Raw genomic sequence first — 16479 nt, 5'->3', positions numbered from 1 at the left:
GTCCGCATCCGAGTTGCAGTTTTTGCGGCTCGGGTGCGGACCCATTTACTTCAATGGGGCCGCAAAAGATGCGGACAGCACTCCGTGTGCTGTCCGCATCCGTTGCTCCGTTCCGTGGCCCCGCAAAAACAAAACAAAAAACATGTCCTATTCTTGTCCATTTTGCGGACAATAGGCATTTCGACAATTTGCGGAACGGAACGGGCGGCCCATTGTGGAAGGCACACGGGCGGCTTCCGTGTTTTGTGGATCCAGAACTTGTGGACCGCAAAAAACGTTACAGTCTGTGCATGAATGCTTCACCTGAAAAGTGGCACTGCCACATCACTTATAAAATGCCCTAGATAGCTAGTGGGTTTATCAGCCTGAGGAAGCCCTAACATGAACCCCTTCAGGTGCCCTCCTAATGAGGGTGGGGGAAGTGGCTGCCCCCTCGCAGCTCCAGTCACTGGCAGGCAGTGGGGCACATAATGCTCTGACTGTGCAGGTGCCAGGCAATCAGTGATCCTTGGCACGACCCGCTGCAGGAAGCAGGATGCAGAGCCAGCACTCACCCCACGTGGCTGCAGCGCTGTACACCGGATGTGTCCTCTCCTCCTCAGGCCGCCCGCCTCCAATCACAGGCCGCCGGTGAGCGCTGCTGACGCCAGTTCCTTTGTGTCTAGCCGGCAGGCTTGAAGAGGGTGCTGACACTGACTGCCAGGACCAGAGGAGCGGCCCCTTTAAATCAGCGCCCAGTGGCAGTGGGAGGCGGTACATCATGCCCTTTGACTTTAGGAGGTGAGTGGTGTGGGCACCCTGCACTGTCAGGGAAGGATGCTGTGCCCGGCAGACGGGGCATCACCCTGCAGTGCTCATTCTGGGCTGCAGTCTACCTGGGGAGCTTACATGGAGAGGTAATAGTGTGCCACTTACCGATGTGCCCTGCACACGGCTGGCATCCTGCTTATCATTCCTCCAGTCATTCATTCATTCCTGTCTGCTATATGTAAGATTTCTCTTTTGGGGGGCATTACCCCTGTAATCACTAATTAGACTTAAAGGGGTTCTCTACTATGACTAGAAGTAAGCCACCCAGTCTCACTGGATGTGTTGTATGCCATGTCCTGCACTATAAACAGATGATGGCACCTATAGAAGATCTGTGGCAGGGATCAGCAACCTCCAGCTGTTCTGAAACTACAACTCCCAGAGTAAGATGAGTAAGAGTGCATGCTGGGAGTTGTGGTTTCACAGCAGCTGGGGTGTCAAAGGTTGCTGATCCCTGTTCTATGGGGTGCTGATGGTTTACTTAGGAGGCATATGTCAGTGGCAATAGCAGAGAACCCCTTTAAAATAGATGAAGGGCCACAGCAGATTTTTTGCACGTCAAAAATCCATTCCATTGGTCGATATGGGGTTGTTTCTGCAGCATAAACGTGGATTTCTGCCAACATCATCCTGATGAAAGAGAGTGGCAGAGATGTTCGCCGTGAGTAAATTCACCCTTACGCGCACATTCTGCCCGTCATTCACGTACATGTCAGTGTTCCACGGATGTGTGCTGTACATGTTCTCCACGGACAGCACACGTACCCATTCATTGTAATGTGTGTATTCACGCATCAGTATTTTAGCACGGTCAGTGGATTCGTGTTTTTAACACGGATGCATGCTCTATTTTGTCCGTGGTCACGGATCCATCACGCCCATTATAGTCTATGGGTCCGTGAAAACCACGGATGCAACACAGATGCCATCCGTGTTTCACAGATCATTAGGAAGAGATGCTTTGAAAATTATTTTACAGCTGTGCAGTGTACGTGAAACACGGATGTCAGACAGAAAAAAAACGGACACATGGATCCATCATGGACATCTTCACGGATGCATCACTGATCACCTTTTCATGGATTTAAGCATGGACACAGATGTGTGAATGAGGCTTTAGGGCTCATGCACACGACCGTATGTATTTTGCGGTCTGCAAAACACAGATCTGCAAAAAATGCGGGGGACAACCGTATTGCATCCATTTTTGAGGATCCATTGAAACCATGCCTAACCTTGTCCGCAAAATGGACAAGAATAGGACATGTTCTATCTTTATTTGCGGAACAGCCATAGCGACATACAGAAACGGAATGCACACGGCGTCATTTTTGGTATGGTTCCGCATACAGGCTGCAAAAAAAAACGGAACGGACACTGCACAAAAAAGTAAGGCCTCTTGCAAAGCCTCCGTTTAGATTCAGTTTTTTGTGTTCTGTATACGGAACCATTCATTTCAATGGATCCGCCAAAAAATCGGACGGTACTCCGTATGCCTTCCGTTTCCGTTCAAAGATAGAACATGTCCTATGATTGTCCGCATAACGGACAAGCATAGTACTGTTCTATTAGGGGCCAGCTGTTCCACAAAAAACGGAATGCACACGGACATGATCCGTATTTTTTGCGGACCGCAAAATACTGAAAAAGCCATACGGTCGTGTGCAAGAGGCCTTATATTGTATATATGATTGCGATTCTGTCGTTTAGGGGGTCATGACTCTAATAATCTTTAGGCATCTCTGCATTTGATTTGACATGTCGCGGTTTTCGATATTCAGTAAAAGGCGCAATTATCTGTGCAAACCCGGCAATGGATGAGGCGTAAGGCTGCAGCGCGACATTTGTTGCACGTCTTCAACGTGACCACAAAATATGTGCGGCTTTTCTACAACTTGCTGTTGTGCGACTATTTTGTACTGTGATGTCATACGTTACTTATAGTAAGGTCAGAGGTGTAGAAGCCGTGTGCAACTTCCGACACTTAATCCATCAGGCCTGGATTTTTTGGGACTGTCTGGTCTTAAGCGCAGCGTTGTGACACCATTATCAATCATTAGATGTGATGACTCCGTGTAGTCCGCAGCCTCAGGGCTTATTCACGTGTCAGCGACTCGCGTCTGCGTGCTTCCACACATAGCACATGGATCCGTTGAATCATTTGTATCCAGGTGTCGGTATTTTTTCCAGAATCATCGGTCCTCAGGAAGAACACAGAAACGTGCACTACTTTCATCCATTCTGCAAATGGAAGCCGCCCGTTCTTCTCTTCTACTGCTCCAGATGTTGGCGGAAGGTCTTTGGAAAGCAGGACACACAAGTGTTTTTTTTTTGCTACTAGTGTTTTTGTTACTTAGACCTCTTTCACACGGTCGGTGTTTGGTCAGTGATTTCCATCAGTGATTGTGAGCTAATACCATATACCTTATCTCTGTGTAGCTTCCACTCCTGGTTTTGGCTCACAATCACTGATGGAAATCACTGACCAAACACTGATGTGGGAAAGCGGAGTTTTTTTGTCTTTCTGGCTCCTCATTGAAAATGCCTTCGCTATAGGGAGAAAACGCCATGAATAACACACTAGCGGTAAGATACTGTGGGGAAGATTTCTCAATACTGGTGTAAAGGAAAAACCGCACAGATTTTCTGTCTCAAAACCCGTACCTGTGTGCAGATAGTTTTAGTTGCCCATAGCAACCAATCAGATTCCCCCTTCTATTATGCAAAGAAGCTCTGAAAAATGAAAGGAGGAATCTGATTGGTTGCTATGGGAACCTAAGCCAGTTGCACTGTTATTCTTTCTGATAACTCCTGGTTTTGGCTTAAAAAAACCGGAATGTGGACGCCCAGCCTATGTGCTCGAATTACCGTTTATTCTGCCCTTAATCTTCAACTCTACAAAAGGTTGTCACTAGTAAAATGTGTTACATAGCAGACAGCTGGGGTCCAAAATACATATTCTGGAAGTCCGATCCCCACGCAGAGCATCCATATTTGTTTGCAGCATTGCTTTATTGTTCTTTTTTAGATTTTTATTGTGTGCTCATATTTTAGGGTTTGGCTGCTATAACTGATGAAAAAAGTAGAATTCGATGAGTACTTTTATTCCGGCCGCCTCTCGGCTTGCTTGCCGTGCTGCCGCTGGAACTCTGGCCCGTCCCCATTATAGTCAATGGGGCCGGAGCGGTAGTCTGGGGGCACACGTGCACTAGCGGCAGCATGGATCCGACAGGCTGTTCACCCGGCGGAACAGCCTGCCGTGGGTTCCTTGCCGCTAGTGTGAAACTAGCCTAAAGGTATAAAATGACTACCCCCCACCTCTACGCATGTTATTGCAGACGCTGAATGGAATAATTCTCTGTATATTGTATGACTGGTTATGCTATTCTGTGATAGATTATTCATCGTGGCTCCAGAAAACACCATTGTTCTTAGCTTTGGCTTTTTTCCCAGCATGTACACTTTCCTTGTCTGATCTCCCATATAAGTGAATGGAGCATGCTGGGAGTTGCAGTTTCAGAACAGCTGGGGGTTGCTGATCCCTGGGGTAGAATATGTAGTGTGGTTGGTGTGTTAGGAAAAAACACACATAAGGCCTCTTTCACTCCTCCCTGAATCACAGACCGCTCATGTATCTATTGACTTTAATGTGTGTATTCACTCTATTTTCTATGGACTATGGGTACGTGGTCACACCATGGAAGCATGCCATATTTTGTCCATATTATAATCTAACACGAATGCCGTACATAATTGGTCCGTGGTTTTCACGGATCATGGCTAGGAGATGCTCTGGAAACTATATACACTCACCTAAAGAATTATTAGGAACACCTGTTCTATTTCTCATTAATGCAATTATCTAGTCAACCAATCACATGGCAGTTGCTTCAATGCATTTAGGGTTGTGGTCCTGGTCAAGACAATCTCCTGAACTCCAAACTGAATGTCAGAATGGGAAAGAAAGGGGATTTAAGCAATTTTGAGCGTAGCATGGTTGTTGGTGCCAGACGGGCCGGTCTGAGTATTTCACAATCTGCTCAGTTACTAGGATTTTCACGCACAACCATTTCTAGAGTTTACAAAGAATGGTGTGAAAAGGGAAAAACATCCAGTATGCGGCAGTCCTGTGGGCAAAAATGCCTTGTGGATGCTAGAGGTCAGAGGAGAATGGGCCGACTGATTCAAGCTGATAGAAGAGCAACGTTGACTGAAATAACCACTCGTTACAACCGAGGTATGCAGCAAAGCATTTGTGAAGCCACAACACGCACAACCTTGAGGCGGATGGGCTACAACAGCAGAAGACCCCAGCGGGTACCACTCATCTCCACTACAAATAGGAAAAAGAGGCTACAATTTGCACGAGCTCACCAAAATTGGACTGTTGAAGACTGGAAAAATGTTGCCTGGTCTGATGAGTGTCGATTTCTGTTGAGACATTCAAATGGTAGAGTCCGAATTTGGCGTAAACAGAATGAGAAGATGTATCCATCATGCCTTGTTACCACTGTGCAGGCTGGTGGTGGTGGTGTAATGGTGTGGGGGATGTTTTCTGAGCACACTTTAGGCCCCTTAGTTCCAATTGGGCATCGTTTAAATGCCACGGGCTACCTGAGCATTGTTTCTGTCCATCCCTTCATGACCACCATGCACCCATCCTCTGATGGCTACTTCCAGCAGGATAATGCACCATGTCACAAAGCTCGAATCATTTAAAATTGGTTTCTTGAACATGACAATGAGTTCACTGTTCTAAAATGGCCCCCACAGTCACCAGATCTCAACCCAATAGAGCATCTTTGGGATGTGGTGGAACGGGAGCTTCGTGCCCTGGATGTGCATCCCTCAAATCTCCATCAACTGCAAGATGCTATCCTATCAATATGGGCCAACATTTCTAAAGAATGCTATCAGCACCTTGTGGAATCAATGCCACGTAGAATTAAGGCAGTTCTGAAGGCAAAAGGGGGTCCAACACCGTATTAGCATGGTGTTCCTAATAATTCTTTAGGTGAGTGTAGATGACTCATGGAGGGCAAAAAACAGACACATGGACCAAACGCTGATCTTTCACAGATGAACCACTGACCAACTTGTCACGGATGTTATCACGGACACGGATGCATAAAAAAGACCTTCATGTTACAGGCAGGAATTATTCTGCTTGCTGAAAGTAGAGACAAAATGCAAAGTAGGGAATTTTGGAGAGTCGTTGGGTGGCAAAAACACTCTTGAGCAGGGCCGGTTCTAGGTGAAATGGGGCCCTGGGGCGATAAACAATAAGGGGCCCCCCCCATGACACTTGATGACTTTTACAGAAGAAACTGTATATTGTGGGGCACAGTGTATGCTGTATGTGTATAACATATAAACCTATTTCATATGAAAACTTACAGTTACTTGGCTTGGCCCTTGGGGATCTCGGACGCCACTTCCACACTTTGGCCGGGGGCTCGGCGGAGCTGATGTTGTGTTTTATCCTAATGAGAAAGATTTCATAAGAGGATTTGGAGAAGGAGCAGAGGGATAGCAGATCAGGGAGAGGCTGGTGCTGTTACTAGGGGGTCATACCATGGGGTAGCAATAAAGCCCACCATAATGTCCCCCCCCCATCCTTCCCCAGTAGAAATAATTCTCTTTATAATGTGACAGTGCAAAAAATATCCCCTTGTAATGCCCCCAGTTGAGCTAATGTCCCCATAGTGCCCTCATAATGTGCCAGTATAAAATACCCCTATTTAGTACCCAGTAGATGCCAAAAGTGTCCCCCATAATTTGTAAGTATAAAATACCCCATCTCAGTGCCCCCGTAGATGACCCCATAGTACTCCTCTCTCCCCTTCCCCAAAGTACCCACCATAATGGGTCCCAGTATAAAATGCCCCCATATAAAATAACCATTCTTTGTGGCCTCAGTAGATGCCCCTATAATGCCCACCAATAATGTGCCAGTAATAAGTGCCCCCATAGATGTGCCCTCATAGATGCCCCCCAATCATGTGTCAGTAACAAGAGCCCCCCATATCATCTGCCAGTAGCCATGGCCCCCCCTCCCCCCCTATATCATGTGCCAGTAGCCATGGCCCCCCCCCCCCATATCATGTATCATTATTGTTCTTCGCCCCAGGGCCCCATTTCACCTAGAACCGGCCCTGCTCAAGAGTGTTTTTGCCACCCAACGACTCTCCAAAATTCCCTACTTTGCATTTTGGCTCTACTTTCAGCAAGCAGAATAATTCCTGCCTGGAACATTAAGGTCTATTTTATGCATCATGTACGTCATCGCGCCGCCTGCACCGGCCTCACCGGCCTAGTGCCTGCAGCCTATCAGAGGAAGGGGAAGGGACACACCTCTCCCTCCCCTGCCCTGCTCTACAGCCATCTGTATCGCTGTCCTGAGAACGGCGATACAGATGAGTATGGAGATGAGCGCTTCCACAATGGAAGCGCTCAGCTCCGTGTGACTGTCCGGGTATTCTGTCACCACATAAGCTGCTTGGTGCAATAAGGGTGGCACCATTTCACATCATTGCACCAAAATCCCCTCTTCCTATTGCTTCCTGCTCCACCCCCAGCTTTGAGTGACAGGGCCAGGCAGGGGAGGTGTAATATCGCCTAGCCCTGTGTTTTCACACGTACGCCAGCAATTTGGGATTTGGCGCATGTGCACACACAGGCCTGATGACGCACACATGTAAGAACACAGTGTCAGGTGAGATTACATCTCCCCTGCCTGACCCTGTTACTCAAGGAATTCTCAAGAATGTGGGTAATCGGAATGAGGGAAACTGTTTGAATCAGGAGAGCTGCTCACATCTGACACTTGGATTACTACCGATGAACATGGTGACAGATTCCCTTTAAATCCCCTAGGTCTAGGATCTGTGGCTACTGTTAAATAATTAATTGGAGTTTTCACTTTTCACAGCTTGCCAAGCACAGCCCCATACATTGTATAGTGGCTGTGCATGGTATCGCGCTCAGACCCATTCACATCTATGTGGCTGAGCTGTGTCTAGGCCATGTGACTGATGAAACTGTCGTCATTGGCTTAGGGAAAGCAGAGTGAAGGCCGCTTCGCTACCACCTTAACTCCTTTCCGACCGCCTAACGCACCGATGCGTCCTGGCAGCGGTCGATTCATTCCTCCTGGACGCATCCGTGCGTCATCTCGCGAGACGCGAGAGTTCCTGGGAACGCGCGCACACAGGCACCGAAGTTAAGCGAGTGGATCTGCAGCCTGCCAGCGGCGATCGTTCGCTGGCAGGCTGTAGATGCGATTTTTTTTTTTTTTTTAACCCCCAACAGGTATATTAGACGCTGTTTTGATAACGGCGTCTAATATACCTGCTACCTGGTCCTCTGGTGGTCCCTTTTGCTTGGATCGACCAACAGAGGACACAGGCAGCTCTGTAATAAGTAGCACCACACTACACTACACCCCCCCCTGTCACTTATTAACCCCTGATCACCCCATATAGACTCCCTGATCACCCCCCTGTAAGGCTCCATTCAGATGTCCGTATGTGTTTTACGGATCCATGGATCGGATCCGCAAAACACATACGGACGTCTGAATGGAGCCTTACCGGGGGGTGATCAATGACAGGGGGGTGATCACCCCATATAGACTCCCTGATCACCCCCCTGTCATTGATCACCCCCCTGTAAGGCTCCATTCAGATGTCCGTATGTGTTTTACGGATCCATGGATCCGCAAAACACATACGGACGTCAGAATGGAGCCTTACAGGGGGGTGATCACCCCATATAGACTCCCTGATCACCCCCTGTCATTGATCACCCCCTTGTAAGGATGGCTTCATTCAGAGGTCCGTATGTGTTTTGCGGATCCATGGATCGTATCCGCAAAACACATACGGACGTCTGAATGGAGCCTTACAGGGGGGTGATCAATGACAGGGGGGTGATCACCCCATATAGACTCCCTGATCACCCCCCTGTCATTGATCACCCCCCTGTAAGGCTCCATTCAGACATTTTTTGACACAAGTTAGTGGAAATTGTCTTTTTTTTTTTTTCTTCTTACAAAGTCTCATATTCCACTAACTTGTGACAAAAAATAAAATCTCACATGAACTCACCATACATACCCCTCACGGAATCCAAATGCGTAAATTTTTTTAGACATTTATATTACAGACTTCTTCTCACGCTTTAGGGCCCCTAAAATGCCAGGGCAGTATAAATACCCCACATGTGACCCCATTTCGGAAAGAAGACACCCCAAGGTATTCGCTGAGGGGCATATTGAGTCCATGAAAGACTGACATTTTTGTCCCAAGTTAGCGGAAAGGGAGACTTTGTGAAAAAAAAATATATATATCAATTTCCGCTAACTTGTGCCAAAAAAAAAATATTTCTATGAACTCGCCATGCCCCTCATTGAATACCTTGGGGTGTCTTCTTTCCACATGGGGTCACATGTGGGGTATTTATACTGCCCTGGCATTTTAGGGGCCCTAAAGCGTGAGAAGAAGTCTGGGATCCAAATGTCAAAAAATGCCCTCCTAAAAGGAATTTGGGCCCCTTTGCGCATCTAGGCTGCAAAAAAAGTGTCTCGCATGTGGTATTGCCGTACTCAGGAGAAGTTGGGGAATGTGTTTTGGGGTGTCATTTTACATATACCCATGCTGGGTGAGATAAATATCTTGGTCAAATGCCAACTTTGTATAAAAAAATGGGAAAAGTTGTCTTTTGTCGAGATATTTCTCTCACCCAGCATGGGTATATGTAAAAAGACACCCCAAAACACATTGCCCTACTTCTTCTGAGTACGGCGATACCAGATGTGTGACACTTTTTTGCAGCCTAGGTGGGCAAATGGGCCCACATTCCAAAGAGCACCTTTCGGATTTCACAGGGCATTTTTTACACGAAATGCCTTGGCGTGTCTTCTTTCCAAAATGGGGTCACTTGGGGGGTAGTTATACTGCCCTGGCATTTTAGGGGCCCTAATGTGTGAGAAGTAGTTTGAAATCAAAATGTGTAAAAAATGCCCTGTTAAATCCGAAAGGTGCTCTTTGGAATGTGGGCCTATTTGCCCACCTAGGCTGCAAAAAAGTGTCACACATCTGGTATCGCCGTACTCAGAAGAAGTAGGGCAATGTGTTTTGGGGTGTCTTTTTACATATACCCATGCTGGGTGAGAGAAATATCTCGGCAAAAGACTTTTCCCATTTTTTATTTTTTTTTATGCAAAGTTGGCATTTGACTGAGAAATTTATCTCATCCAGCATGGGTATATGTAAAATGACACCCCAAAACACATTGCCCAACTTCTCCTGAGTACGGCGATACCAGATGTGTGACACTTTTTGCAGCCTAGGTGGGCAAAGGGGCCCAAATTCCAAAGAGCACCTTTAGGATTTCACAGGGCATTTTTTACACATTTTGATTTCAAACTACTTCCCACACATTAGGGCCCCTAAAATGCCAGGACAGTATAACTACCCCCCAAGTGTATGACCGAGCAATAAACGGTGAAAGTAGTGTAGTGCAGAAGTGTAAAAAGTGGCCTGGTCATTAAGGGTGTTTAAGCTAGGGGAGCTGAGGTAGTTAAACAGCAGATCAGCGGGGTGTCAGACCCCACCGGTCAGACACTGATGACCTATCATCAGTAAAAGAAAATCTTGGGAAACCCCTTTAATGTTAAGTATATACACCATCCTCAACATTTAACCACTTCCCGCCCTTAGCCATATTATTGACTACACAGTTCCTGTGAACTGCCGTACTGTTACGATGCAGTGATGGTGTGGGCACAGAATCATCATTTGGTGGTGCCAGCTCTATACAGCCAACACCTCGCTCTAACAGCTGGGATTGGAATTAACTCCTGTCTCGTCTCTATAACTCCTTTGAGGACACAGTCAGTACTGACCATGGCATCTTAGGCCTTGTTCACATCTTTATTTGGAAATCCAGCAGTCTGTTCCGGCACAGAGCAGCCTGCTGGATCCTCTACTTCAAAGCTGGATCCCCTTTGATTGCAATTGGGTCTGGCGGTGACCTTTCACCAGAAGAAAGTATCTAAACTGACTATACAGACGTGTAACGCTGGCCAATCGCAGCGCTCAGCTCATAGCCAGGCTATGAGCTGAGCGCTGCGATTGGCCAGCGCTACAGCATAGGAGAAGGAGACGGCGTCAGGTTCCCCTGGGTGGAGCCTAACTACGAACATACCGGAGGCTATAACCGGAGAACGGAGCGGCGCCCGGGGATAACAGTAAGTGCAGGGGGATCCCTGGGCGCCGCTCTACACATCTGTATAGTTAGTTTAGATACTTTCTTCTGGTGAAAGGTCCTCTTTAAGGATCTTGGAAGATCGGATGGTTATAGCTCCTGATCCTTCCTTTTTGCCAAAAGTGTCCTCTTTTCACCGTACCCAAGAGATACGATAGTTCTTCCCTCCTTCTGTGCTTTTCTAAAAAATTATAAGGAATCAGAGTTTCATTGTTTAGACGTGAGGAGATGTTTAATTCAATATCTGCAGGTCACGCAGCCATGGAGGTCTTACTGCCCTGAAAGCAAAGCAACAGACGGGAGGAGTTCCGCTTCATCTTCCCAGACTATCGATAGATGGATCAGGCAGGCTATTTACTTAGCATACTCTTCCAGGGGAGCTGTTCCACCATCGGGGTTCAGGGCTCACTCTGCTAGATCAGTCTCTACTACTTGGGCATAAAGGGCTTCCGCCTCTATAGAGCAGATTTGTAGGGCTGCCACATGGAGTTCCCGCATACTTTTTTCAAACATTATAAACTTCAGCTGCCTTCTAATGAAGGCCTGATATTTGGCCATAAAGTACTTCAGGCCGTTGTCCCACACTAGATAGATCTCGCTTATATCTCCATGGGTGCTGTCATAGGTGAGGGGGAAAAATTAGATTACACTTACCGGTAATCGGTTTTCTTTGAGCCTATGACAGCACCCGGCTAATTCCCTTCCCAAAAAAAAAAAATATATATTTTTTATATGTGTATATCTTATATGTCTTAGTTCTCGGAAAAGGACTGGAGGTGGAGAGGGCGGTCCCTCTTTTAAAGCGGTTTCTATTTCCTGAGAAGGAGGAGGCGGTCTCCCATGGGTGTTGTCATAGGCTCAAAGAAAACCGATTACCGGTAAGTGTAATCTAATTTTTTGCGGACTAGAAATGCGGAAACACGGATGCGGACAACATACTGAATGCTGTCCGCACATTTTATTCACCCATAGGAATGAATGGATCCGCATCTATTCTGCAAAATGCAGAACGGATGCGGATCGGAAGCGGATAAAATTATACGGTAGTGTGCATGTACCCTAAGGCCTCTTGCACACGACCGTATGGCTTTTTCAGTATTTTGCGGTCTGCAAAAAATACGGATGACGTTTTTTGTGGAATGGAACAGCTGGCCCCTGATGGACAGTACTATCCTTGTCCGTTATGCGGACAATAATAGGACATGTTCTATCTTTGAACGGAAATACGGAAACGGAAGGCATACGGAGTACCTTCCGTTTTTTTGCGGATCCATTGAAATGAATGTTTCCGTATACGAAATGCAAAAAACGGAACGGAAACGGGAAAAAAAAACTTTCGTGTGCAAGAGGCCTAATAGAAAGGTGTCAGAATGCAAATGGTGTCACAGCTTGCTGAATATTGGGCTACATAACCAGAGACTGTTCATAGTGTCCATGCTGATCCCTCTCCACTGGAAGCATCTACAATGGGTACATTACAACTGAGCCATGGAGCAATGGAAGAAGGTGGTCTGGTCTGATAAATCAATTTCTTTTACTTGAATGGCCGGGAGTTTAAGCAGGATAAAGAGGTCTTGTGGAGCCTATGCCTTGAGAAGGGAAGCCTACTCCATATGAAGCCTAGTTCACACTTCAGTGATTTGACCAGCGATTTCCAGTTTTAGGCCTCCTGCACACGAACGTAGGTGTCCCGTTGCCGTATTGCGGACCGCATATGCGGATTCGCAATACACGGGCACCGTTCCGTGTGCATTCCGCATCACAGATGCGGACCTATTGACTTGAATGGGTCTGCAAATACGGAAATGCGGAACGGAACCCTACAGAAGCACTACGGAGTGCTTCTATGGGGTTCCGTTCAGCGAAAGATAGAACTTGCTCTATCTTTTTGCGGAACGGGCGGATCACGGACCCATTCAAGTTGAGTAAGTTCTAAGTAAGTGGGAATAAAAGACCAACCATATTGAAATTCAAAACTTACTATCTGTGGCAGGAATCGGCAACCTTCGGCACTCCATCTGCTGTGAAACTACAACTCCCATCGTGCAAACATGCTCAATTCTCCCACAGAAGTGAATTAAGCATTCTGGGAATTGTGGTTTCTGAACAGTTGGAGTGCTGGAGGTTGCAGATCCCTGATCTATGGGTTCAGCAGGCCTTTATCTAGGGTGTCTTATCTCAGGAGTGTGGTGTGCAGATTTGTGCATACAGGTAGTATATATAGGTCCATATAATCGCTATGACGACTACTTTCCATGCGCTGATTTATTATAGGTATTGGTAACAGGTAGCGCTGACTCTGCTCCTGTTCCTACTCTTCTATACTTGCTGACGTCTCCCTTGCTGATTAGGCTGAACAAATATCCTAGTTCCGTGAATGTTCATTATTTGCAGTTGGTTGAAGATATAAATGCTGTTACTATTGTAAAGTGGCTAATAGTACACTACGTTATCTTCTTTTCTACCATTAATGAATAAAAAGCACCTTAAAAAGATTAATTTTAGTGTTGCTTACATCATATCTCCCACCGTTGCACACCTGATATGGTATACAGCACAGCTGCTAAATAATGGAAGGCTGGGCTTGGTGGTTTTCCCTATCGCTGAAAAGTTAGCACAAAAAAGTCAACAACCTACAGTCCAAAAATCCATGTAGAAACTAATAGAAATTAATATCTTATGCCAGTGTATGACTAAGTGCAATATACAAAAACGGTTTGGCAGCACTACTGTCCCACATAAGGGAAAGCCATTCAGGAAAATACCTTGAAGGTAGTGGTGCACGCAGATGGGGACCCTGGCTGATGATCCCAACGTCAGAATATATATACAAGAAATCCGCAGCACTCGTCAATGTGATAAATCCAAGGTGGTTTATTCCATATACAGCAAGATGGTGCGACGTTTCGACCTAACCCGGTCTTTCTCAAGAAAGACCGGGTTAGGTCGAAACGTCGCACCATCTTGCTGTATATGGAATAAACCACCTTGGATTTATCACATTGACGAGTGCTGCGGATTTCTTGTGTATATATATATAGTGTATGACTAAGGCTACTTTCACACCTGCGTTTGGTGTGGATCCGTCTTGTATCTGCACAGACGGATCCGCACCAATAATGCCAACGCTTGTATCTGTTCAGAACGGATCCGTTTGCATTATTCATAAAAAAGTACATCAAAATGGATCCGTTCTGACTTACATTGAAAGTCAATGGGGGACGGATCAGTTTTCAATTGCACCATATTGTGTCAGTGAAAATGGATCCGTCCCCATTGACTTACATTGTAAGTCTAGACGGATCTGTTTGGCTCCGCATTGTCAGGCGGACACCAAAACACTGCAAGCTGCGTTTTAGTGACTGTCTAAAAAACGCAACGGAGACCAAACTCAGCCAAACTGATGCATTGTGAACGGATCCTTTTCCATTCAGAATGCACTGGGGCTGAACTGATCCGTTTTGGACCGCTTGTGAGAGCCCTGAAACGGATCTCACAGGCGGACCCAGAAAGTAGCCTAAGGGCACCTTCATTCACAAATTGTTTGTTTTTCCACAATTTGAGTCTGAGTTTTTTTTTGGGCTACATGGAAGTTGGAAAAACTCCTGAAAAAGTGCTATTGCTTCAATATGCTACCACAAAATAGAAAAAATTGCAGTCTTTTTTTTGTCCTGCTTTTCATGTTTCCCATAGACTTTCAGCTAACAACTTAATCTGGTGTTTTTTTGTTGTTTTTTTTCAGTGGAAATGCCCCCAAAGAGCGCTACTAAAAACACAGAAATGCTGAAAAACACCACAAATACCTATGTGTAAATCCACCGTAAGGGTCCATTCACACGTCTGTAGTGTATTGCGGATCCGCAATACACCCGTCCAGCACCCCCCATAGAACTGCCTATTCTTGTCCGCAATTGCCGACAAGAATAGGACATGTTCTATTTTTTTTGCGGAGCCACGGCCCGGAAGTTTGGGGGCCGTGCTCCGGAAATGCAGATGCAGAGAGCACATAGTGTGCTCTCCACATCCCGTTCTGCCCCATTGAGAATGAATGGGTCCGCACCCGTGCCCGATATTGCGGAACGGATGTGGACCCATTTGCGGACTTGTGAATGGACCCTAAGGGTCTATTGAGATGAGCGTTGTAAAAATCATCCATGTGCCGTCCACTAGAAATAGATGATTTTAAAGGGATTCTCCAGGATTTACATATTGGGCCTCTTCCTAGGCCACTGACGTCACTGTACGTTGGTCACATGGCCTAGGTGCAACTCGGCCCTATGGGTATGAGCTGCAATACCAAGCACAGCCACTATACTATGTACAGCGCTGTGTTTGGTCAGCTGCCAGAAGGCTGCAGGATCAAACCGCTCCCTCAAACAGCTGATCGCTGGGCTGCTGGGTTTTGGACCGCCACCGATCTCATATTGATGACCTATCCTGATAATAGTTATCAATAAGTAAATCCTGGAGAACCCCTTTTAAGTAGTGTTTTCATTCCTTGTAGCCTTAGATCTGTAATACAGATAAGGCCTCATGCACACAACCGTTGTTGTGGTCCGCATCCGAGACGCAGTTTTTGCGGCTCGGGTGCGGACCCATTCACTTCAATGGGGCCGCAAAAGATGTGGACAGCACTCCGTGTGTTGTCCGCATCCGTTGCTCTGTTCCGTAGCCCCGCAAAAAAAATATAACATGTCCTATTCTTGTCCATTTTGCGGGCAAGACTAGGTATTTCTACAATGGGCCGCTCGTTCCGTTCCGCAAATTGTGGAAGGCATACGGGCGGCTTCCGTTTTTCGCGGATCCGCGGTTTGCGGACCGCAAAAAAACGGCACGGTCGTGTGCATGAGGCCTTATGCTTGCATTGTAATTTGCCCGGTGATGTCACTTTTTCCAGGCATCAAAGCAACAATGTGCTCTTTTTGCTTCCTGCCTTATATTTTCTTGATCTAATTTCCTCCACAAATTTTCTTACTGGCTCCTCTGTTTGCCTTTCTTTGTATCCCTCTAATTTTCTGGTTTAATGATGATGGCAGTCATAGGACATCCTCGTGTTCCTTGCTGTCATCATAGTTGCCTTTCTGGAGTGAATAATTCTAGCAGACCTGGAGGAGCCTCTGTGCTTCTTTGTGCAAACATTGATGTCATAGTGTTTGCTGTCAAGTGTTCATATTGTACCGCTGCCGTTATTAAACTTTTCTGGCAGAGAAATTAAAGGGGTTGTCCATTTTTAATAACTTGAGAAATTTATTTCTACTGTAAAAATACATTTACTGAACTCTGGTTCGCTCCATACAGTATTCAAATGAAGTTTTATGCGAATGGACTTTGGATGTTTCATTTGCTCATCCCTAGTCATCAATATCAGATCGGTGGGGGTCTGACTCCTGGCACTCCTGC

The 16479-nt window shown here is 46.3% G+C and overlaps 1 protein-coding gene across 2 annotated transcripts in view; it reads left to right on the top strand.

Moving 5' to 3' along the window:
• Positions 1–594: 594 nt before the first annotated feature.
• ERGIC1 (endoplasmic reticulum-golgi intermediate compartment 1) overlaps positions 595–16479 on the top strand; it is a 109187-nt gene continuing 93302 nt past the window's right edge. The window contains exon 1 of one of the 2 annotated variants that reach the window (XM_040406348.1): positions 595–780. In XM_040406348.1, coding sequence (XP_040262282.1) covers positions 761–780 — 20 coding nt within the window. In that variant the 5' untranslated portion in view covers positions 595–760. Of the gene's footprint in view, positions 781–808; positions 897–16479 lie in introns of those variants that run through there. The other variant, XM_040406340.1, reaches the window with a different exon arrangement.

The sequence above is a fragment of the Bufo bufo genome, chromosome 1 (genome assembly GCF_905171765.1).
Source record: "Bufo bufo chromosome 1, aBufBuf1.1, whole genome shotgun sequence".
Taxonomy (NCBI): domain Eukaryota; kingdom Metazoa; phylum Chordata; class Amphibia; order Anura; family Bufonidae; genus Bufo; species Bufo bufo.
The sequence above is the reverse complement of the archived record's forward strand: the minus strand, read 5'-3'. Positions and strand labels throughout refer to the sequence as shown.